Raw genomic sequence first — 25504 nt, 5'->3', positions numbered from 1 at the left:
TATATGTGGTTAGTGTTTAGTATTGGAATGAGACAAGACAGGGGAAGTTCTAGAGAAAGGTTCTTCACATTTTGGACATGAAGTGCATTTCCTCAGTAGGATTAGCATTTGAGGAGGTGACAAAATTGAATGGGTTTGTTGTTCCTGATGTTAGTTTGGTTTGTGTTTGGGGAGAATTTGGTAGTTACTTCTTTACATATAAGCATTTCTTATGTTGGATTTTTCTGCTGACTCTGTGTTAGTATTCTGCTGTCTTTGAACATTATGAACATAACCAATGCTTTTTAGTATTTTCTATACAACATTTCTTATAAATTACATAATTTTTAATAAGTAGTCTATTACTTGCATCAAATGTATTGAACATGTGATGTCTATCACATTTATTTGTGAGAATGAACAAGCTTTGATTTTATAATGACTTCTATGGAAGTCTGTTCTCTTAGAGAACTTGGGCATTTTCCTCTGTCCGAAATATTCCTCATACTACTGTAAACACTTGTTTATTATTTATGAGGTTTGTGTGTATATGCAGCATCGGGTTGTTGGTCTGCACTGCATAAGCATGCCAAATTTTAGGCAGACTCCCACTATCTTGATTACTTCAGAAGCCTGTGAGGAATTAGACCTCAATGAATCATCTGAAAAGCTTTCCATCATGTTTGATTTAAATATATTTTAGTTATCAGAACATAATCTTGTTATACTGTTGCGAACATACCTGAGTAAGTTTATCTGCATAAACAGTATGTCTCTTTACATACTATTCACTGCTCAGAAAGGGGAATGCCCCCTCAAAAAAGGACGTATTGGAAACACTTATAGCAGATAGTAGGAGTTTTAGAATGAATGGGAAGGCTGGAAAAACTATAGATACTAACAAACTAGGGAGGCATTAGGACAAGAGAAACATCTCAGGAAGCTGGGAGGCCGTGTTTGGGTCTTATGGTCTGTCCTTGAAATTCTACTTGTTGGAGGTGATGGGTGTTAGAGGTGATGACTGAACTCTCATTTTTAGCACTATGGCATAAGCTCCTGTTTTCAGCAGTAGATACACTCATTTCTTGGCCTGAAGCAGAGCTCTGCACTTGTGTGAAATGCTGAAGAAAAGGTTTGTTAAGAACAGGCTATTTCTTGTTTTGGTCTAACCTTTTCTCTGCCCCTGCATGCCAGTGATTCCAGCAATTTAAACGAAATGGAAAATGAGACAAAATGGAAATTGAGGCCATTACTAGACAATACACGTTCAGGCGCCGGAGCTCTGTTGTATGTCTTTTGTTGCTTCTGGACCTTGTTTTGGGGAGAACTGTTTGAAGTTGCTTGCATTAGCTGTTGGAATAACATGCTTAAAAATAACCTGCTGAAAAAGCACTGTCTTTAAAAGAGAAAAAACCCCCAAACAAACAAACCAACCAACAGAATTGGACTGTGGAGGAGCCTGAAGAACTGTGAAATCTTAGAATTACTTTATAGTGTGGATACTGCAGACATTCAGCAGGGTGGCTCTCACCGTTTCTTTTCACATTGGACTCACACTGTAGTGGCTTTTATTTTCTAAATTTTCTTAAAACTTATTGTAAGTATTAAGTTTTAGTTTAGAAACCAAAGGTTTGCGTTTAAAAAACACCTTGTCCTTGCATCTTGCAGTTTCTCACTCTGGCTCCCAGCTCTGTGGGTAGACCTTCTGGACTGGGATGAACTCCATGCAAAAAAAACCCAAAGGCTTTAGAGACATCTAAAGAGACATTGTAGACAGAGATTTACATCTGCTGATTAGATCTGATTCTTGTAACTGAAGCGGAACAGGCTGCCCCAAAGAATGGTAAATGGTCCATCCCTCGCAGTGTTCAAGGCCAGGTTGGACAGAGCCTTGGGTGACACGGTTTAGTGTGAGGTGTCCCTGCCCATGGCAGGGGTTGGAACTGGATGATCTTGAGGTCCTTTCCAACCCAAACCATTCTGTGATTCTATAAAGTTAATTCGCTGCTTTTACTTTAATTAATCTGATATGATAATAGCTAAATAGACAGTTCTGTTTGTGCACTTGAATGAGCATGTTCTGTTTGATTTAAAATGAGGCAAGCAGATCCCTAAATTCATTAATGCTACTATATGCATCACACAAAATGAACCATTTCTTTGGTTTAGCAAAGGGGATTGGTGGTGAAGGATGTATTTACTGCAAGGGGGGAAAGAGTGGAAAATACAGTGGTTTGTTGGGGTTTTTTAATTGCTTCCTTGTATCTATAAGAGATATACATACACCTGAGCCGAAATATTAAACTCAGCAGAGTGTTCTGTGAGTGCTCATACGTGAAACCCACACAGACAGTAACTGGTGAAGGTTTAGGTGGCGTGATTCGAAGAGGTAGGTGGTGAAATGCAAACACAGGGTGAGGAGCCTCCTTGATTTCACTCAGCAAAAAGTGATTCATTCCAGATGCAAAAATAATAATTACTAAAAAAGAAATTACAAGTATTGTTATAATATTTGGGGCTAAGGAAACGGCGGAAATCACGAGTTACTGTTTTAGACTGGGGGGATCAGCTCTAAGGAATACTGCTGTCCTTTCCAACAGTGTCTCAACATTGACAGGATGTTTATGGGATCCAAGGAGTATCCTATCCATCATGCTAGCCAGCCCTGTGGGTTAGTTTAGAATATCACCTCTTTCCCCAAACATTTGTCTGCTTTGTATTAACAGGATCTTTTCCTCCTCTTGTTCAGCCACACCTTGTCCTTCTTTTGGTCAAAGAATGACAAAAAGCCCAGGATTTATAGTCCTTTCACACCCCATACCCCAGATTTAGCTTAGTACAGCCAAGCTTACAAAAGAGGAAGGCTTCTGTGTTTAATACTGCTATTGTGGATATGGTTAATTTTGTGTCCTCACTCTGTGGGTGCTCCAGGTGAATCACAAGGTGCTTTTTTCATATGGACTGAATCCGGCCTTCAGGCATCAATCAGTGTTGAAAGAAAGCGAGATAGCTCAAAAGGCATATGAGTGATCCTTCTGCTTTTGTGAAGGGTATATATCCAGAAGTATTTTTAGAGTTTAAGAACCCTAAATCAGTGAGAAGATTTTGATTTTTAATTTTCAAAGGCTGTGCAAAAGGTTTACAATTAAAATGTTATTGTCTTAAATTGAGTTCCTAAATCTTGTATCTCTCCCAGTTGAATCTTCACACATTTTGTTGTTATTAGATGCCTTTAAAGAGTAGTTCTTGATTCTCATCATAGTGAGGGTGTATGTATGCGTTTGTTTGTAGCCAGATGAATGCAAGCATGTCATGGCTGTTCAGGTTTGAAGGGTTAGGTTTTGATTTTTACTTTCTGTGAACTGCTTAAAAATTGCTGAAGATTAACAGGAGTCCAAAGAGTGACAGGGGAATATTTTGTGTTGTATTTTGGTGATCTTAAAAGCTAACAGGGTTCTGGAAGAATGGATTTCTGAGGGGAGCGTAAGCAATGTGAGAGACTGAAAAGAGCTTTTCTAAAGGCAGAGAGAATTTTCTTCACCTTCTGCACAGCTGCCGAAGCATATGGCTTAGAAATCTTGTTTGTTACAATTCATCTGACTCCTTGCTACATGTACTCCAGCCATCATTCCCTCACGCTTCATCAGCCTCAGTTCATCTGTAAACTGAATTGACCTGTGAGAGAGCAGAGCTAGAGAAGAGGTTGGTAAGACAGTAAATAACAATGAGCTCGAGTTCCTGGGACAGAACTTGATTGCTTGATAAATCATGAGCAATCGAGCGTGTTTTCTTGCAGCTACATGTAAGGTCATGCAAATAAGACAGGCTTTAATGATGGTTTGTGTGATAGAGGAATGTGCTGGGGCTCCTGTGCCCTGGTCTCCAGACCCCTGCCTTCAGAAGGGCAGCTGGAAAAGTGGACATCTGAAAGATGGGCATCCTACCTTGAGCAGAACCTGAAGGGCTCGATCTACTTAATTTATCAGTGATGAAGTAACAAGACAGCTTCATCATACTGAGAGTACCCAGGCAAGGAGAAGATATCTGTATAGGAGGGATTTTTAGAGAGCTGTGTTTCAGTGACTGGATGATGAACTCGGAATAGTCCAAATTGGTACCAAAGTGCATGTGTGCCGCACTCACATTAGTAATTAGTCTTTCTGAAAGATGTCTGTTCAGGCACTGCTTCCATCCAGGATTCAGAGTGCCAGATGCCAGACCAGATGTTATGATGTGCCTTGTACAGGAGTGCAGAGCAGTTGCAGAGATTTTAGGTGTTAAAATCTGTGTCTATGTGTTGTTCAGTGTAAGTAGAAAAGGGCAAAGGCCCTGTATATAGGTGAGGGACTGTAGGAGACTGTTCTTCACAGTCTTAAAAGTGTCATCACATTTGTTACATTTTAGCACAGAACACATCTGCTTTTCCCAGAAGGATTTCACATGCTGGCAGCATGTCTTGCTGCATGAACCAGCTGTCGTTTGAAGTCACTTTTCTTCTTGGGAACATTCTGATAGTAAAAGTCATTTAAACTGATGAAGAACTGGTCAGTAAATGGAGTGTTTATCACTTCAGGTGTGTCAATCCAGATTAATTTTCCTTTAAGGATATTTTTCAAAGACACGTGAGGATTTGTTGTATAACGGGGTGTGTTGGTTCTGGTTTCAACTTTGCCATTAACAGAGAAGTCAGAAAAGAGCTTCCTGAAGCAGTGGTTCTCTAAATGTAGTTTGCTCTAAGAACAAGCACAAAGATTTCAAGGTGGTGTGATTATACTGAGCTACTGTATGAGGTCCAAGCTGCACAGAGCAAGGCATCATCATGCTGCTATGATGGGATGGTTGGCCTGTCCTCCATGGAGTGAGGGAAAAGCAGCTCTCTGCTGATCTAAACTGGAAGAGACCCTAAAACTTGTAAGTGAATTTTTAACAAGTACTAAAAATTCACTAATTTGGCACATTCCCTGAAAGGACCTTAAAGCATCTCACGGTCTCTGTGTCTTAAATATTATTTAGTCTCTTTTTGTTTTAATTGGAGAGTCCAAGTATGTTAGTTTGAAGTTTCTTCACATTTCAACAAAAGCGAATACTTAATGGTGGTACATAGAACTTTGATACTTACAGAGAATGAATTCATTTCTCTTATTCCCAAGGCTTTGGAAACCTTGATAGATATTTTTGCTATTCCTGTATCACTGACCAAGAAAGGGCAGGAGATAGGGATGGGCAGCTTCAAAAGGTATTTTGCATTTTTCTTTAGTAGTAAGGATATTTTTCGGTAGAATACTATAAAAAACAACAGTTGTTAAAGCCAGCGTTGGACAGTCTTTTAACAGTATCCTCCGAGTTCTTTTGTTCTGGTTCCTTTTCTTGTTAGGACATTTTTGATACAAATGAAAACAAGACAGAGAAGGAGGATACAACAAAGTTATTTTTATTTCTTTTAAAATACGTCTGTTGCAGGTTTAAAGTTCAGTCAAAGCAGACATTTCTGTCTAAGAACATTGTGGAAGCATTATTATCTAATTGGTAATATTTTAGTCTGCTCTTCATGGTTTTGGCATACACAGACACTACAAAGATGGTTTGCACAGCACAGATCACACGTACTGTCATGCTCTCTCTGGAATTTTATGTATGGTTTTTATTCTCACTTAGCTAACCTTTGCATGCGCTGGGTGCCTGCACTGTAATGGAGTGAGAACTGTACTGCTTCCACTTAAGCCCATATCGTGCCCCTAGGCATGGTCAGTAGTAGATGAACATTGTCATTTATAATGGGTTTGAACAGGGGAAGTTCAGGTTAGATAATAAGGAAGAAGTTCTTTACTGTGAGGGTGCTGAGGTGCTGGCACAGGGTGCCCAGAGAAGCTGTGGCTGCCCCATCCCTCTCAGTGTTCAAGGCCGGGTTGGACAGGGCTTGGAGCAGCCTTGGTCTAGTAGAAGGTGTCCCTGGAACTGGATGAGCTTTCAGGTCCTTTCCAACCCAAATCATTGTATGATGACTCTATGAAGGGATAACCAAGATACTGTGTGCCATAGATGGCATTAATGGGCAGGAACTGTGCAGTTGCACTTCTGATCAACTTAACTTTGGAGTATGTAGTGGGGACGCTTTCTGGTTTAAAGCAGCATAACCTTGAAGTTCACATTCCTAAACTTGCAGAAATGCACAATGCTAGGAGACAGTATTTTGTTCTACTATTAAATAAAATACTAGAAGCTAATTTTATTTAAAGCCCTATAACCCTAAAGAGATTTTTTCCCTATGAATTTTGGCCTATATGTATCTTATGTGTAAAATACTACTGAAAATACCAAGGACTTTATTTACTATAAATGGATTTTGCAGTACAATAAATAGAACAGAATCTATGTAGGATCTAATGTTTTCCAGTTAAAAAGCAACACTGGTATATTACGGGTTGTGGCATTCTGTGTCACTGAGGGCTGCATTAGTCTCAGGCTCATTTTATTCTAGAAGTGATGTAGCAGATCCTTAAGCTAAAGGAATGTTACCGTGCAAGTGGTTTTTAAATAATTAAGTTCAGACACACATTTTACAGGTATTTTTCATTTTAAAGTTTTGAAACAAAAATGCTCTCATGAGGAAAACTCTTGATTTGGAAATTCACTGGGGCTTTTAAATACTTTTGTGTGAAAGGAAAAGCCAAAAGTCACTTTTTTTTCCTGCTTAAACTTTGAAATATTCCTTTTAAAAGACAGTACTTGAACTCTGCTTTGTTTCATTTCATTTCAGGTTTTCCTTCTCTAATCATGGCAAAACCTTATGAATTTAACTGGCAGAAGCCAGTTCCCTCCTTTATGCAAGATGGAGCTGTATTTGATAGATACGAAGAGGTAAGAGGCCAGTTGTGTTTCATTTGCTATTCTCTTTTAGTAGCTGCTACAGAATATTTCATGGTTTGCTTTCATTGTACACAAAGAAGCTCCAGCAATGTGTATGGGGAGAAAATACCAACACACCATATTGTTCTGTTTTTGCTTTTATAAGAAATAACTTGACAGTATATTTAATCCCTCTAATTTGAAATAAGCCCCAAGGAAGAGAAAGGGAGATTTGGATCAAAATATCTGTCACGTGTATAAAGCTCTTATCTTTGCAGATTCATAGAGCACATTACTGAACAGAATGAATCCTTTCATCTATCAAATGGGGGGGGGGGATATGTCTTTTTTTAATATATAAAGTGAGGACCTGCATCATCTCACAAGGGAAAATAAGAAAACACAAAACATTTATGTTCCGATTCAAGTGCATCATTAGAGATCTGGAGTGGTTTTATCTACTTTGGGAAATCAACCTGTACTCTATCCGAAAGATGATTACTTCAATCCTGCTTTCAGCTGTGCTTTAATCCAAATTTATTAAAGGAATGCAAACCAGCACATTTTGCACAGACAGCTGAAATAAAGTGCAGAGACGTTTATGTTACACCCAGCATCGATGTGCCCATGAGAATAATTTTATCAGGGTCTACTTATAATTGTGTTTGGACAAGAAATCTCTAGAAGTTGAAGGTGTCTCAGAAAGTGCCTTCAGGGATATAAGTATTTTCTTCTTATCTTTTGAAATGCGAGTAAAAGGTAATTTTTGTCGTGAGGCCTGCCAAGGTAGGGATAGTTGGTTTACTCTGTATTTGCAGTTTGGGGGACAGATAAACTAAGATGATACTAGTGGAAATTGCATTCCCTAGAAAGGAGGTTCATAAAAGCTTTTTTTTTTCTTCAGCAAATAGGGCTCCAGAAACTCAGTTTGTGAGGATCCAGGTTGTTCTCTTGCATCTTAGATGGGGAAACAGAGGATGGGAGAGTATAAAGTTGAAGTACTCAAGTTTTGGTGTGATCAGGACTTCTTGGTGAAGTACCTGGGTCCTTGATGTAGTGATGTTGAGAATAAGACCTCTCAAAAAGTAATACTTTTGCACTGTATTTCAGTGTACCCAGCAGGCACCTCTGCGAGACTAGGTAATGCTGGGCAGACATGGGGTGAGATGGTAGCATCAGAAGTCTTGCTCCTGGCAGCTGAATTTACTGCCTTTCAAAACCCTGAAGAAAAGGGGGTCATGCTTTCCACCTGTTGAGTTAAATGTTGTTTGTCCATCCTTGAGATATTCTGTAGCTGTATTGCTTGCTGCAAGTCTGCTCTAGGTTTGCTATGGTACAGTTGGAAGCCTGGTTTGTTTCCTTGAAGGAGACTCTTCTGGAAAGAAACACTAAGAGGCTCTCATGTAGGTAACCAACTGTGTATTTTATCTGCAACTTTACAGGAGTCATAGAATCATAGAATAGTTAGGGTTGGAAAGGGCCTGAAGATCATCTAGTTCCAACCATCAAGAGCTGTACAAACCCCAATGTGACTCAGAAGTTAAGATCTATAGTTTGTAAAGCGTGAGCACTTGATGGTGTGACCGATATTATCAGATGTATTATGCAGTTGTGTTGTAGTGGTAACTAGATAACCTACCCATGAGAGAGACCATTGTTTTAGAAATGCTCTGCAAACATAGAATCAAATAGCAAGATCCAATCCCAATGCTACAGGGCTTGCTGTTTTCAAGACAATTGTTTCAGGCTTCTAATTGTCATGGAAATTCTGTGTTTAATTCCCCACCTAAAGGTCATGTTGGCAAAAAGAGAAGTGGTAATTGAGCTAAGGTCATAGAGCAGGTTTGTGTAGAACTAGGGCTCAAGTTTCTTCCTACAGGGTCTGGTGATGGAACAGCTCTGATACAGCATGAGAGACTCAAGTTTCCTTCAATGACTATGAAAATCTGGGTCATTGTCATGTGGAGCAGTGTCTTGGTCCATCTTCTGTAGATAGAAGAGTCCCTGAACCAGAAGGATTACAAAATTATGGAAATACTTTTGGAGCCAAGCATGACTATGTTTGCTGCAAAGTTCAAGTCTAGAATAGAGTTACTGCAGCAGAGTATGGGAGCTAAAAATCAGACTTAATTAGGAATTTTACTGGTCAGATTACATCTACATGGTCTGATAGTGGGTGCTATTTTTACCATAGAGGAAGGCAAACTGCAGAAGTATTTTGATAAATAGAGTCAAGGCTGGGGTGAAACAGCATGCAGTTTACAGGCACCTCGGTGAAAACAACGATTTTGATATATCAAGAGCTATTTGATAGATGGGGACACAGTAAATGACAAAAAGAGCCTGCCTTTTAATGTGTGAGTAATCTTTCTGGGAAATGCAAGAGCTACTTGTTTTGATTGGTAGCTAGCTGCATTTTTACATGAAACAGAACTCCAAGGGCTGTAAAACTAGTAATATGAGGTGCCTGGCAACTCTTCATCAGTCTCTGTAGTGACAGGACAAGGGATTATGGGTTCAAACTTAAAGGGGAAATTTAGATTAGATATAAGGAAGAAATTCATTCCTGTGAGGGTGATGAGGCACTGGAACAGGTTGCCCAAGGATGTGGTAAATGCTCCATCTCTGGCAGTGTTCAAGGCCAGGCTGGACATTGCCTTGAGCTGCCTGGTCTAGTGTGAGTTGGTCCTGCTTGTGACAGGGGGTTGGAACTGAATGAGCTTTAAGGTCCTTTGCAATCCAAGCAATTCTGTGATTCTATCTGCAGTGTTTGGGAATACTATCCCCTTTGGCTATGCTCATCTAGGAGGGTTCAAAGACATTACCCAGCTGTGGATCCAGGAGCTCTCTTGCCTTCGTGCCCAGTGTCTAGTCAGGATAAGACCTGACTTGTACGTGACCATTCCTTAGCCCACCCAATGCCCTTACTCCATGGCAGAAGCCAAAAAGGCACCTGTAGCTGCCCCCAGTGTCCTTCATCCCAGGTCAGGCTGGGGAGCTGCCTCTGAGTGACCCAGTGAGAACAGACTGTCCTGAGTACACTTACTGACTTGAAAGCATGCTCATGCATTGAGAGCATTGCAGTTTTTGTTGCCTAAATTCAAATTGCCCTGTATGCAAGTCTCTGAAATCAGTTGTGTGTATTCACGAGCTTGCTGCCCTTGCTGTATGCACAGGAGAGGACATTTCAGACAGGTACCTCAGTCTTCAACACAGAGCAAAGCCTTGATCTCTGATGCAGTAAGCAGTGCTGTAGCCTGCACACATTCTTGTTAGTTTGCAATTAAGGAAGTCAGGAAGTCCTGGATCCTTTTTGTGAAAAAGTGATTGATTCTGCACAGTGTTATCCTGCATTTGAGCTTAATTTATGATGCGTTAATTGAGGCTGGAGGTGTGTGGAGGAAATTTCTTCTGTTAATGCAGCTAATCTGATTTTGTTGCCTTGTCTCGTCTCTGGTATGCCGGTTGGTCTTGATTCCTCTACAATTTAATATCCTTCAAACTCTGGCTAAAAGAAATGCTCATGGCATGTTTAATGTCATAGTCTAACAGAAAAGTGCTTCCCAGATTCTGGACCTCAAAATGAAATATGGCCATTTGATCCTGAAGGTAGCATTGGCAAATCGCAGCTTTTTAACCTCTAGGTAGTTCGAAGCATTTAATTTTCAATACATTTTTTGAAGTTCCATTTCATTCAGGTTTTGTATTAGGTAAAAATCACTGCTTCTATGAAACAAAATAAATCTTTGTAATTGCACAAAGTAGGAAAATATTAAGTCTCAAATGGCAGCAAAAAGACTAATCATTATTAGTATGAAGACAGGCTGAGAAGGTTGGGGCTGTTCAGCCTGGAGAAGAGAAGCTGTGTGGAGACCTCAGAGCAGCCTTCCAGTGTCTGAAGTGGGGGCTACAAGGATGCTGAAGAGGGACTCTTCATTAGGGACTGTAGTGACAGGACAAGGGGTAATGGGTTCAGACTTAAACAGGGGAAGTTTAGATTGGACATAAGGAAGAAGTTCTTTACTGTGGGGGTTGTGAGGCACTGGAATGGGTTGCCCAGGGAGGTTGTGAGGGCTCCATCCCTGGCAGTGTTCAAGGCCAGGTTGGACAGAGCCTTGGGTGACATGGTTTAGTGTGAGGTGTCCCTGCCCATGGCAGGGGGTTGGAGCTGGATGATTTTAAGGTCCTTTCCAACCCAAACCATCCTGTGATTCTCTGATACTCTGATTAAAATGATTACTTTTTAAAAAGCCTGCCTTCTTTGTTTCTGGTTGCTTTGGGAATAGCAAATTCTCCAGGAAGTTATCTGGGGAGAAATGTAACAATATTTTATTTTGGAACAATATATAAATGGATGTCGTTTGTCAATCTGTCTGAAATAATGGTTTGTATTTTCTTTTCTGTAGGAATCTTTTGTCTTTGAAAGCAACTGTCTCTTCCAAGTGGATGAATTTGGCTTTTTTCTGAGCTGGAAAAGTGAAGGAAAGGTATAGTACAATTATGTTGGGAATATGTAGTAGATATTATTGCACTTGGTTTATATTCTGGATGGTTTTTATATATCTAAAACACTGTGTTAATTCATTTACAAAACTAACCTTAGTGCTATTCTTTAAAAACTGACAGAAATAATGTGTTTAAGAGGGAATTACCAAATACAAAATGGAAATGCAGTGTTTAGTATTAATTAACAGTGTTTGCAAATCAGACTCATTGTTTGTTTGGCTGCAATTTCTAATGGAGCCCTGTGTCAACAGACCTTTGAACTTGTACCTTATTTTCCCGTTTCAGGAAGGACAGGTATTAGAATGCTCCCTGATCAACAGTGTTCGTTTTGGAACTGTACCAAAGGTACTCTATACTTTTAATTGAAACCAAGAATATTTAAGGTGAAGGTGAAATGCAGGATGAAGTTCATTCATTTAAAAAATACCAGCAATACAGCTTTTATTTTCCTATCACAGTCTTAAAATGTTAAGTTTTAAAGTCAAGTGATTTGGTGTGATTGCACCAAAGTGCAAAGTGTTAAGGTTCGGTCATCTGGTCTTTCTGATGTAGTACAGTGCTCAGGTGAAAGCTGAGCAGCAGACATCCAAGAGCAGATGTCACGAGCTTCTAATTAATTTGTAAATGTTTACTGGGAGACTTGGTTTAGGGATCTGGAAAAAAAAATTTTCATATTCTAGAGTTGTTCCTGTCTGTTTAAAATTTGTTGTATCTTTTTGCTTTGTTGACATAAGTCATTCCATGTTCCTCCAGTTCCAGTCTTTGGAGTGATTAATTTTTCTTTCTTGTAGTGAAAATACATGTAATTTCTAACTTAGCTTTCTAAAATATTTCATTTACTTTTGAGTTCTCACAATCATATTCCTAACTGTTAGAATATGTTGGTTTTCAGGTTTACACGTAGCCATTCTAAGTGAAAGCACTCATTTAAGGTGATTGGCTGAAGTTTAAAGGTGCTAATATGTATGGAGATGGAAATGCATTTTTACTATAGCACATTGCATAACCAAAGCATTGCAAAAGTAACAAGTTATTTATTCTGTTGAACAGGATCCCAAGATACTAACTGCACTTGAGGCTGTTGGAAAATCAGAAAACGAGTTGGAAGGACGGATAGTGTGTGTTTGCAGTGGCACAGATCTGGTGAACATCAGCTTCACTTTCCTGGTAGCGGAAAACACAGAAATAGCCAAGGTATTTCACAATTAAGCAGTGTGTGGAAGTTAATGAACAAGAGGAGAGCTCCTCAGCAGTACTCAGTTGTTTTTCCTGAGTAAATCAGCCTGCTTGGCTGACTGAAATACCTGGTTTAATGTCTGCTGTCACACGCTACAAAAGGACAGCAAATATCCATTTGGAGCATTCTGCAACATGTCTGTGTGCCATGGTGAAAGGAAACGGTGACTTTATTAGCCTCTGTATGCATGGTGATTTGTCAAAAGTAGACACTGAGACCATTAAATATAGGGGACAGCATTCCCTCAGCTGTTCAGTGACTTTGTGTGGGGCTTGTACAGCAGGCTGTGTGATGGTTCAGTGGTGGATCTGTAACAGACAGGGATGCTGAAGGGAAGTGCAATTGCTTTCATTTTCCTGGTGGGTGGAGCTCAGCCCTCCCAGTTCTGTTCAGCGATAACCTAATTGTATCATGTAGTTAATATTCTTTGAAAAGACAAAAGCAGGAAAGAAAATTCTGTGCAGTTAAGAGGATTGCAGTGTACCCAGGTTCTTTTCTGTTTCCAGTAGACACAGAACAGTCTTAAGAAAACAATGGTGCTTTTTCACACGTCATCTTTCCTGAGAGTTTAAGATTGCAGTTCACAGTGCAAGTTCTGTGGCTCCACCAAGGCCTGGTACTTGATCTCTCTGCTGTAAACTGCTCTGAGAAACTTGATCCAGAGTACTGATAGTATACTACGAGCCTGGATCCAGAGAATCAAGAGGGGTTTTGCCTGTTAGACAAACTTTGAATAGTGCTCAGCAACACACACCTGCTAAATCCCTCCTTTAAAATGAAATACATGTCTGCTGAGTGCAGCATCACTAAATCCCTTGGCAGAACTGGTTGATTTTTCATTACTATTTCGTTCCATATCTCTTTAAACACTGGCAGTACTGAGAAAACACAGTGATAGGAGAAATACTTTTATATGGGTACACTAAATTGGTTTTACTCTGCGTATTTTCATCAGGCTTGCAGGGAAGTGATGTGCAACAGTTATGTTTTGAAAACATTTAAGAAGCAAAGAAAAGGAGATGCTGGCAGTATTCACTTTTATACTTAACAGTGGCTCTAATTTATTCTGAAAACAGAAAAGTTGGAGTTAAGTTTCTTAGACACCTTAGATCTCAATAAACTGTATTAGAATAATGGGTTTGTGAGGGGCATGTTGGCCACTTACATAGACTGTAATAGCTATGCGGCTACTAACTGCAGTTTCTAATAGGCTTGATTTAATCCATGTTCAAAAGTAAGCCCCCCTTGTGAAAGGGCAGAGGCAAGACTTTGGAGAAAAAAGGGCAATGGTTGTAGGCTAAGCAGACAGAAATGTGTAAGGGATGCACCTGTAGTAATTTCTGCTGTTTCCCCCCCTGTTGCCATGAAGTCAAGATGAAGCCTTGGGTGGATGGTTTAGTGTGAGGTGTCCCTGCCCATGGCAGGGGGGTTGGAACTGGATGATCTTGAGGTCCTTTCCAACCCTAACTATTCTATGATTCTATGATTACTTGTCCCTTCCTCAGATAAGGATCAGGATTGGTTGGCACCTGATTCAGACAGTTTAAACCAAGGAAATTTGGTGACAGATCCAAATACTGAAGTCCAGAACCTTTCTGCCCAGAAAAAAAGGCAAAATGTTATTCTGCTTCTGTAGATAATGATTACGATTGGAACAGAAGCAATTGTTCCTCACTGATGGTTGGTTTATAATGGAACTGAGTAACCGTGACAAAAGAAGAAAATGAATGCAAGTTCCTGCTTCAGGCTATCAATGGGAAGCAAATTCTGCCAGGTCCGATAGGACAGGGTGGCACAGAGTAGGGGCATTCTCCCGGGGGTAGGCATGCTGTGGGCAGTAGTGAGCCCTCCCTTCCAGGCAGGGCTCCTCACAGGATCTCTCTTGTGATCTGCATCATCTCTGCATAGGGGCAGCCCCCTGTTCCTCTGCCTCTTGTGGCGATGTGCTCAGCAGGGTTGGCCAAGTCTCTGCTGAGCTCCAAGTGTAGCTATTCCAACAAGAGTGTGTTTATTATCTTTCCACTTGTCTCCGAGCTCCAACTCTGATATTTACATTCTATCTACTTAAATTCTATTGGTGTTTTCAGCTGAGAAATTTGTTTTCATTTCCACTCTTAAAACAACCACAAAATAGGGTGTACTCTGTCTCTGATTGCAAGCAGCTGTCATGGTCCACTCCTAAAGTAATTCCACTGTGGTAGTAAAGACTGCCTGTAAAAGGAGGAATTTAAAACCTAACGTTTGGAATCCTGATAAAATAAATTATATAAGTTACTGTGAGCTAAAATTAGAACACGCACAAATGCATATTAGAGGTGTGAGAGTGCATGTGTATCTTTTTTACTTCTCAGATGGACTTTCTGTGCCCCTAGTAATCTGATAATCTGCTTTCCTCCATCCTAGGACATTTGAAAAGGCCAGTTGAGTATTTGAGGGGGAATTTCCTTAGCGCAGTGCTGATGGGAGGCTGCCTATCCAAAGCTGACCTAAGTCCAATAAAGCTGTTGTAGTTCAGCAGCCCAAAATCTGGACTTCTTGTCTTTTTCATCCACTTTGGCAATTCATTAAGGAATTGAACTTAAAAGATTAACCTAAGTCAAGTCAGCTCGTCTTAAATTCTTTAATATTACTGCACATCAGGGATAAATTTGTCCTGACAGTTGTTCTCTCCCAGATCCAGCTGTGCTATTGGGAAGGACCATCTCTGCAGCTGATAGCTTTTGCACTTCAGCCAGAAAGTACTGTCTGCACTGACCTGCTGGCAGAGGACTTTATGTGAACACTCCTTATTCATTTCAAGGAAAAGCCATAGCATTAAGCTTATGTTGCCTATTTAGGGGCAGAGCTCACACCGGTGTTGAAGATAACCTGGCTCTAGAAGGTGCTTGTGCACATGATTCCTCAGGTGGTAGGTAGGGATGGGAGCAGCCACAGGGGAGACGGGGTGGGAAGGAGAGTAGTGTAACCTTTCACACCGGCATAGCTGGATTTGACAGAAAATAGGTATTTTCTGCAAGTGTGTTACTGAGACAGTGAATCACATGTTCATGGTTAACCTGAGAGGCACCCGAATGAATGGCGTGTGCTGAAATGCTTTATTACCCATATGCTGACAAACAATATAAAGGTAAAATGCAGCTGTATTGTACAGCATAGCAGCCTTCCAGTATCTGAGGGGGGCTATAGGGATGCTGGGGAGGGACTGTTCGTCAGGGACTGTAATGATAGGACAAGGGGTAACGGGTTCAAACTTAAACAGGAGAAGTTTAGATTGGATATAAGGAAGAAGTTCTTTACTGTGAGGTGACGCACTGGAATGGGTTGCCCAGGGAGGTTGTGAATGCTCCATCCCTGGTGGTGTTCAAGGCCACGTTGGGCAGAGCCTTGGGTGACATGGTTCAGTGTGAGGCCCATGGCAGAGGCTTGGAGCTGGATGATCTTAAGGTCCTTTCCAACCTTAACTATTCTATGAGTCTATGACTGCAGTTGAAAGCATGTCTCAGCTTGTCACCTGGAATAGTATTTTTCAGTTTTAAATGTGTTTCAATTTGTCTGAAATGGTTACATGGACCACTGTGGTTTTGGTACCATGAAGTGCCCCAGGCTGTTTTTTGTTGCTGTTTCTGCTGTGTGTCTATTTGACTTATAGAAAAAGTTGTTTCAGTTGACTCTGCTTTTTTTCCATGAAACAAACTGTTAAGTATTTGCCCAAATCATATTGCTAGGAGAGCAACTAGAAGGTAGCAGAAGATTCCCATGGCAATATCCCACAGTCACATTGCAGAAAAGTTCTGTTTTCCCATAGCTGTGTTTTGTTTTGATGTTTCAAAACAAAACTTTCCAAGAAACCTGCAGAACATACTTGAACAGAGCTCTGTAAGCCTACTGCTGTTCTGTGTGTCCAGTTATGCTATTATATGGCTTATGTCTCATAGCCTATCTGATAAGCATTTCTAAACTATGGCTGTCTTAAAAATATGACCACTGCTTACATATTCAGGTAGCCTTGTGCCAAGTATGTAATACCATGTTCTCTAGAGAAATCTTCATATCCCAGCCAGCCTGCAGTTAAGTGTCTGTGATTTCAATGTACTTTTCAGCTTTCTTGTGTTCTTTCTTGGCTATGCCACTGTGGAATTACCAGTAAATTGAAAACTTGGGCCCTGGTTCTCCATAGCCCGGAGGTTGATTTCATTGTGTAAGGCTCCACTGTGTTTGTCTTGGTTTGTATACAAAAGCAGCCAAAGTGCGTTTTCCAGCCACTTCCAGAGTAGACCACTCCAATGCCAGAAAAGTCATTCTGGGGTGGAAGGCTTTGCTGAAGGGTGATAGCAGCCTGGACACATCAGGCAACTCCCAGTACAGCTTATTGTGTGGGCTTCAGCTTTCCTAATGAAATACTTGAAAGTCAGATATCTGAATCCCTTTTATCTTTGTAATGGAATTCTCACAGCAGTGTCATGCAAGTCTGTGCTGCAGCTGGTTAGGTGGGGGATAGGTTTTACACGGTTATCTTGTCTCCTTTCTTTTGCTGTCTTACATTAAAGGTTCGGTAACGTTCACAACACAAATTACTGCTGAGACATCTGCGTTGAGAGAAGAGGGACATCTACTGGTCACAGCATCGCTGGATGAGGGCAGAGGACTAGGGAATCCTGCCAGGCCGTGTCTGTCCTGTGAAGAGTTGGGAAACACGGCTCTATTCAACCTGGGTTTCCTGAACCTTCAAGCTCTCAAGCCCTTGATTGTGACAGCCAGTCCCAGGCACCGAATGCCAAAATCAGAGGGCAATGTCTCCTTGCCTCCCCAGCTTTCCTGATGCTGGAATTGAGTGCAAGTATAGACTGCACTGAAAAAGTGAAAGTCAAATCTCAAGAGGTCTGGATAACATTGACCTCTTCTGTAAATAAGCCATGAATGACCTTGTCTAGAATTTCATGAGTTGTAGATTACAGTGATTTTTAGCCGGTCATAATTTTTGCCCTTTTTAACCCTCCTAAATGAAAGGTTGGTGGCTAAGAGAGAGCTGAAAGGTCAGACTTATCTGTGTGTCCTGCTTCTGCTGTCTGTGCTTCATCAGTGAACCCTGGTTAACACAAGGTCACTAAGTGCCTTGGAATCATTTGAGTACTACAGCAAAAGCTGTTAGAGTGCTTCTAAGAGTGGTTTTTCTTGCACCTTCTCTTTAAAGAGGTATTAGTGTTAGACCTTGATAGAGAAAAACAATACAGCCTGCTTATTCCAGGCTCCATTGTACTTAGATTTTGGCCTCTCGTGTCAGCCTAAGTGTCTGTATTTAAAGTGTATTTGGTTTTGGTTTTGTTTCTCTAGGATTGGATAGCAGGACCCAGATTCCTCTTTGATAAGAATCTGGAATAATTCTTGATATATAGAAGGTAATTCAGGGGTTAAATTGACATTAAAGGTACTGAGCTGTATCTTGAAAATTGGAAAATATTTAGCACTAGAATCAGTAAGAACCAAATGTATCCTGTATTTCTATCAAAACCATTTTGTAACTCTGCTTTCTGTAAGACCCAAGTAAAATGTTTCCTATCTACTTCATTTCTAAATTTCACCTTGTAGGATTTTCCTTCTTTGGAGAGGCAGTGATTTGGAAATGCTGAGCACAAAAGAAGAGATTTGAGGATTTTTTCCCTGTTTACTTACATGGGTTTACAGGTTCTTTCAGCTTCATCTGTAAAATAAGAGTGCTGTCAGAGCATGCAAGCAAGGCTGCTGCTATATTCTTTGTAGCATGTTAGCTGAGAAAAATCTGAGCTTTTCTCTCACAAGGTCATCAGACAAGTGTACAGTCTGGGAATGGTTTGCTCTCAGGAAAGCAATATGTTGTCAGCTTGACATTTGTCAGAGTACTCAGGTTTTGGACATTTGGTGAATATATGTGCACTGGGACACAGTGTCTTAAAAGAGATAATAAAGATAGTTGTTATTTGGAGACTACTCTGGCAGAAGAACAGAATTTGAATGTGTTGCACTGAGCCTGTGTATTAACCTATGGTTAAGGAAGGTTTTTCATTGTACATCATTTTGCCTCTGTATAGTATGTTCACAATCCAGAAGGATTTACTTTTTTTACCTCAGCTCTTATTCCTAGTTAATTTACGGCCAGCAAGTAACTGTGGGGACTATCTGATGAAACACTCCAGAAGCTGCTGTAGCCCCAAACTGAAGTACATGCAGCCAGATGGTACATTGTACTGCAGCAGTTTGATGTGGAACAGATAGACAAATGTATTTCTCCAAGTGCCATGTCTTGCCCAGGGGACATCGTGCCAATGTGAAGATGATTCATAGATGGACAGAGATGTGATGCTTTTGAAGCTCATCAGTGTTTGGCTGTAGTTCTGTGCTGTTTCAGTGCAAGGGAATGCAATTCCTGATTTGGCATCTCTACCAGGAAAGGGCATTAACGTTGAAAAAAAGATTAGGGAGCCCTCTAGAGTGGGAATCATGAGGAAGACTCTTGCAAAGAAATTACTTGGCAAGTGGCTGGTGCACTGATTTCTGTCTGTACTTGGTTGGTTGGGTTTGGGGTTTTGTTTTAGCAGTGTTCCTTTTGACAGCTGTTCTTGATGTGTGGAAGTAAGTTCAGCGCCGAGTGCAGGATAACCTTATTTGTAAATGTTCCATTTTGTTATATCTGGTGTAGTTGTAATCTCTTGCCTTCAAATCAGAATAGAGCTCTGTGTGTTTATTTCCTTATTGAAACAGTGACATTGCCAGTACTGCTCCAAAGGTGTTTCTTAGCAGGAAAAAAAAAAAAAAGGGGGGGTTTTGAAGGGCTGAAGGTTATTCATGACATTCATTTTGCATAATCTGATTTTGCCAGGGTTTTTTCTTTGCAGTACATATCCCATTTTACTGCATGGGTCAGCAATTGAAAGGTTGAGAAGCTTTTAAGGGTCTACAAACTAATCCAGATCATGGCAGGATGAATTTTTGTATAGATGTGAGGGTGTTAAGGCAGCAGTAATGTTACATTTTACTGTTTAGAAAACAAAACCAAAACCACAAATAAACCACAAAACCCAAGTGTGGGTGGTTGAACTTTGACAGTTCTAGGAGGTAAAAATGTGAGATTTGTTCAGGCATTTATCCTGAAATTATCCCTGTATCATCTTAGGTGAGGGAACATTTGTGGGAAAAGTGTTCCCTATGTCTGTCAATGGCTTCCAGCTGTGTCGGTTCCAATAAATAATATTGCCTCTCCCCGTGAGCCATGCTTTCTTTATATTCCTAGGCACATCCATACCATGACTGCTAAGTTGTCTTCTCGTTTCCCAACTGCATGAGTAAATGGGAAGGCAGACTGTTACTGTTGGGTTCTTTTCAAGCTCAAAAACACACCTAAGAAAACCTCAAATGATAGCTTTCCTCAAGAGTCAGACTTCTATTTTCAAATGATTCTCAGATACAACTTATTCTATTTGTATGCATATTTTATGCAGTACTCCTTAAAAAGGTTATTTGAAAAGGGATATTTAATTATTCATAAATGTCTTAATAAATGGCTGCTATTCCTAAAGCAAACCAGATTTATAAGGTACATTTATGAGGGAATCTGATTAGCAATTTCTTGTTTAAGAGGAAGTTTGTGCTTGTAGTGCACCATGTAAGACCAAGGGTCTGCTTAATTGTGTTTATCTCCTGAATTTACACCTTAGACCTTGCTTTAGCACATAGGGATTTACAGCCTGCAGTTTACAACGTGCCGTTTCCGAAAGATGTTAGTATTCCTCCTATATAAATGATGAATTTTTCCATCTGTTTTGCAAATGTACAGCACTCATTCATGGAAAGAAAAATACACTCATCTGCATCTATTTATAAGTGCCAAATTCTGGATCCTGCCCAAGTCAGTTCAAGCTGCATGCACAGAATTTGGCCGGAAGCAAGAAGCTTCTTTATTCATAAGGTTAATGTTAAGCAGTGGACCAAATCCTATCTCAGTTCCACCAGTGTAAATTATCTGTTGAATAATCCTAGAATCACAATAGCATAATTGAGATCACACTTGGCTTGTAGTGCTGTCATTATTTTTCTCCTCTTACAGCTTTATCCTGCCAGGATTCTCATTGAGTGTTCATATTAAGGCCTAATCCTTAAGCTTCTTCTATATGCTACTGCAAAGTCTAGGTCAAGCTATAGTAGAAAAATAGATCCATAAAAAGGAGTTAAGATAAGTAAGTGGTGTAATGCTGCTGTTCCCTGAGTCATCCCAATGGTTACTGGAATGTTTTGCTTTGTAAGGATGAAAGCAAGAAAGCAAACAGGGCTTGAATATGTAACAGGGTGTTAGATGAGGTCAGCACCCCAGAACAATTGTGTTTCCTTGTGGTTTGCTCTGGCTTATTGGTATTTAGTTTCATTCCTGTTCTAAAGTGGACCAGTTGAACATGTCATCACGTACTGTATAATGTTGCTTAGGAATAGCTAATATTGCCAGCCACAACTGAAAGGCAGGCATATGTTTATACAGGCTATGAGTAGAAGGCTTAATAAATCAGTCAGTGGACCGCTCGCCTCTGCTGACAATAAACTGGTTTAATAGCAGCACTGATGCTACATGTAGCACTTGAGAGAATGAAAAGCACAATCGCTATGTTTAGTGAAGGATGAAACAGTAACGGGTAAAATGTGGCTGGACTTTTCCATGGTGTTATAGGCTGTGAAGTGGGCAGTTTTTTCCTCCACTCAGGTTATTAACATTATCCATAGCTGCAAGGAAGAAGAGCCTTCTCCCCAGATAAACTTAACTCCTTTTCCCCTCTTCTGTTTTCCTAATCTAGTGTTTCTGCATTTTCATGTTTTTCAGCAATGGGTAGAAGGGCTTGGATCCATCATACATAACTTTAGAGCTAACAATGTCAGTCCAATGACATGTCTCAAGAAACAGTAAGTTACTTACTTTCTCCTTTATTTTTCTGTCCTTATATTCTCCATTTTCGAACTTAAACAAAAAATTGCTTTTTTCATAGTTCAACATTTGCAATAGCAAAACAATGTAGTAAAGGAAATTATGTTAAATTAGTTTATCTTTCATTGTGACCAAAAGAGATCTCAAGTCTATATCTGGCACCCGTTCATGAGAAGATATAAAATAATTTATGACAGTTCATTTGATTTATGGATATTGTATGCCTTAATTATAATCTGGTTTGTTCTTTCATTGATGCTTATGCAAAGAAAACCCCATGAGTATTTCTTGTCTTCTCATTTGTGCTGATTGACATACTGATTCTTTCGGGCTGCTTTTTGCTTTTGCAGAACTGCCTCGAGCACTAAAGGGTTACAGAAAAAGGTTTTTATTACAGAACAATTACTTGTTTGTACTTATTTCCCAGACATGGCAATAATCTGAAGCTAAATACAAGTACCTAGAGCCCAACTTTAATAAATACCTGAGAAACATTTCATTCTTTGTTTCAGCTGGATGAAGCTGGCCTTTCTAACAAACACAAATGGGAAAATTCCAGTTCGGAGGTAAGCACAATTGGGAGTTCCAGTTTTTATCAGGTACTGGTTGTATAATCTTAATAAAATTCTGCAGGTTAATAATGAAATGAAATATTAATTCTATTACTAGTACATATGTAAAAATAAGTACAGAACTAGACATACTTAGCTGAGTTCTGTACCTCTTTGGTAAATTAGGTCGGATTTCTTATCAGCCTGGTTATTTCTTAGTCCATTGTAATGACGATATGAGTGCTTATAATTGTTTTCAAAGTCACTTAGAGCATCAGGCTTCTCAGCTTAGAACTCTTCAAACTCCAGGATGGGTTACTTAGCAAAAGAACCATAAAAGCTCGCAGGCCAGTTAAAAAGAGGACAAAATTATACATTTTAAACTGTAGTTCCTTGTGAAGGAGGCAGATACAGCTCTGCCAAAAATAATTCTGCTTTTGTAGGAACCCCCAGGATACCATTTGGTTTTCTCCACACGTTAAATGAGTTGTTGGGTTAGTCGTTTGTCAGTACCAGGAAAGCTAAAACAGTGTATTTCTGAACAGCCATTATCTCTTACAAGTTGCTGATTTTCAGCCCTCTCTGGCTAGGCAGTAATTCTACCCCCTCCTGCTCTAGAAATTATTTCTTGCTGATACATTGAGCTTTTTTCCCCTTCATGCGCTATGTGATAACCACACTTTTGGGGCATGCTGCTTTTCATAAATTAAAACTCACAGAAGGGAGCAAGAAGGAGACTTTGTAAGATAACCCTCAGGTCATGGGGTTTTTCCCATGAGAGAGGATCTTGCACCTGTAGAATCTGCAGAAAGACAAAGGGCTGGCCATGCTGCCTTCCAGGACCCTTCAGTTTCATGACTGAAGTGACACCATGACAGTGTTAAGGCTGCTTCAGCGTATTAATCTTTTGGCTTTCACATAGCCAAGCCCCTGCTTATTTCTGAAACTAATCTGCCATGAGGCATCTTCTGTGCAGAAGTCCTGTGAGGAATGTCAGCTGAAGGGTAACGGTGAGGGAGCAATACTACACAGGCAAATTCATTTTCAGGACTTTAGAGCTTTAGGGCGGTGTTTGAACATAGAGTTTTGTTCCTCAGTATGAATTTATAGTGCACTAACTCATCTGAAACTGTTACTGCATTGAAATATTCTATCTCACATTTAGCAAGCCATAAATTCTCTCTGTCGTAGTACAGCACACTGGCTTGTGTATGCAGACAAGCCTAAAGACAGTCCAATCCACTGCTCCCAGTGTATTAAATCTTGAAACTGAGATTTGAACTATTTCCAGCTTAATTTATTGCAAAAGTAGTTTGCCTATAAATTTGTAAGGGATCTGCGGTTCCATGCTGTGCAAAGGGCAGCTGAATCTTCTTTACATCTGGATGATCCAGGGAATGCGCCATGTTGGTGTGGGTGAAATGTGGCCACTTTTGGGGTCACATCTGGGAAGCAGGTGAATCAGAGTTCTGATGGAGGGTTGGAAGCTCATGAGATTGGCCTGATCCAGCAACAGCTGGTTACCATGAAATGGAACATGGGTACCCAGGGGTCTCAGCACTGGGCAGCCTGGGATGTGGGAGACTTCATTGCTTCCCTCCTCCTCACATGAATATTTAGTGCAGAGAAGGAGTGGGGGAGATAAAAGAGGGAACGGAGGGAGGTAGATGCATAAGTGGATGGATATGTGTGTGAGGAAGGCAAGCCAGGAAATGCTGGGAAGCGTGGGCAGAAGGGCTTTGCAAGGGGCACCAAGTTCCACATTGTTTACTCAGGCCTCACCTCAGGAACTCTCTCCACTGGTTTATACCACTGACGTTACATTTCAACTGATCTCCAGATTGCTATGGGCAGCCCTTCCATATCACTGCTTTTAAACACAGTGTTGTCAGTCCTGCTTTGTCAAACCTCCATCTCCTCTGGCTGCCTAGAGACTCCAGGAGCAATTGTAGCTCAGGGAGTACAGACAGGAAGGCTATTATCTCAGAACCAGAATAGCCAGCAGATCTGTTAAGCTGCAGGAATGTGTATCACAAGATCGCCTGTACTGTTTTTATACAGAAGTGTAGTAAAACACTGAGGGGAAAAAAAAGATCTTGCCTGGGAAATCAAAGCTCCTTGCATTTCCTTTCAGCTTTAAGACAGGGTTTTTTTTGCAGCCATAGGGAATGATGAGCATCGAGAAGGTGAAAATCCTTAGGTTGTCAGTGGTCAATGGCATCAATATTGCAGACTCCTTGTTAGTACACCTGAGGGTTGCAGAGTCATGAAGATTCTTCTCAACTGCTTTTGGTTTTTAACGTACTCTTGGGCACTATCTATTACTATCAACCTACTCTGGGAAGGAAGAAGTTGTGGCAGTTGATAGTGCAAAAGCCTTATGAGAGCAGCAGTTTTGTCTTTTGGGCTTTAATAAATTTTAGCAGAGTCTAGAACTCCATCTACAGATCTTATCAGGACAGGGCATTCAGTAAGATACTGTGTGTTTTCAGATGTTAACACTACTGTAAATCGTAACTTAAAAGGGCAGCCTTTGTTAAAAAGAATTCTACTTTGTTTCTGCAGCTTTCTGTTGGCAGAAAATGGATTTTCTACATATGCAAGGGGCACCTGTTCAGCTGAAGCCTGTTTAGTAATTCTGCTCAGTCTGTGCTTATCTCTTTGTAACTACATTTAAAAGGATTTAAGCTAATTTAGCATCTATGAAAATATATATTAGAAAAGAAAAAGCTAAACTCTGATAAATGAGGCTTAAATCTGTTTTACAGTGGCTTAGTAAAGTTAATTCGAAATAACACTTTTTTTAGTAAATATGTTTTGTATTGATTACTCCAGACTGCCAGGAAGGAGTCTGTGTCAATGCTTGGACAGTGGTTGGAAATGATAGTCTTAGGTAATTTCTTGTACAGAGTAAGCAGTGGTACTTTCAGTTCAAGTCAAACTGCTAAAATCAGTAGAACGATGATAAAAGATGGATTTGAACAAGTTATGGGATGGTGTGATTTTTGAAGTAATGGTTCAGTGTGAAGGTCTGAAGTAACCAAGTCATTGAACCCATCAACAAGCATGACAGGTTCATACCCCTCAGTCCCTGATTTGGGAAGTGTTTTAAATATTTCTAAGGACATTGACTTATTGCCATAAAAGCCCCAAACCTTTGTAGAGCATGAGTGAACACCTGCAGGTGTCTGTCAACCAGTAACTTGCCTGCATCTGAGGTAGCCTAATTTTCTTCCAAGGCACACAACAGGGTGAATATAAATCTGCTAGGATGAAGTCTGTTCTGATAGAGGGAAAATGAGTTTTATTTACAATATCCTTAGCAAAATGAAAGTGTCATGCTGTATTTTTGCAATCTTTTTTTGATTCATGCAATCTTTTCTATGCTGCTGCTCTCATTACAAGTTACTGCTATGTTTGCTGTCATCTTTGGTGAAATAAAAA

At 40.2% G+C, this 25504-nt stretch overlaps 1 protein-coding gene across 5 annotated transcripts in view; it reads left to right on the top strand.

Annotated features, from left to right (window-relative positions):
* The window catches only part of PLCB4 (phospholipase C beta 4), a 197495-nt gene that overhangs the window by 101478 nt on the left and 70513 nt on the right, over window positions 1–25504 (top strand). For 4 of the 5 annotated variants that reach the window (XM_065682348.1, XM_065682351.1, XM_065682347.1 and 1 more), the window contains 6 exons: window positions 6737–6837; window positions 11232–11312; window positions 11617–11676; window positions 12382–12525; window positions 21408–21487; window positions 22022–22075. In XM_065682348.1, the coding sequence (XP_065538420.1) occupies window positions 6754–6837; window positions 11232–11312; window positions 11617–11676; window positions 12382–12525; window positions 21408–21487; window positions 22022–22075 (503 nt within the window). In that variant the 5' untranslated portion in view covers window positions 6737–6753. Of the gene's footprint in view, window positions 1–5451; window positions 5506–6736; window positions 6838–11231; window positions 11313–11616; window positions 11677–12381; window positions 12526–21407; window positions 21488–22021; window positions 22076–25504 lie in introns of those variants that run through there. The other variant, XM_065682350.1, reaches the window with a different exon arrangement.

This window comes from Lathamus discolor, chromosome 5 (genome assembly GCF_037157495.1).
Source record: "Lathamus discolor isolate bLatDis1 chromosome 5, bLatDis1.hap1, whole genome shotgun sequence".
Taxonomy (NCBI): domain Eukaryota; kingdom Metazoa; phylum Chordata; class Aves; order Psittaciformes; family Psittacidae; genus Lathamus; species Lathamus discolor.
The sequence above is the reverse complement of the archived record's forward strand: the minus strand, read 5'-3'. Positions and strand labels throughout refer to the sequence as shown.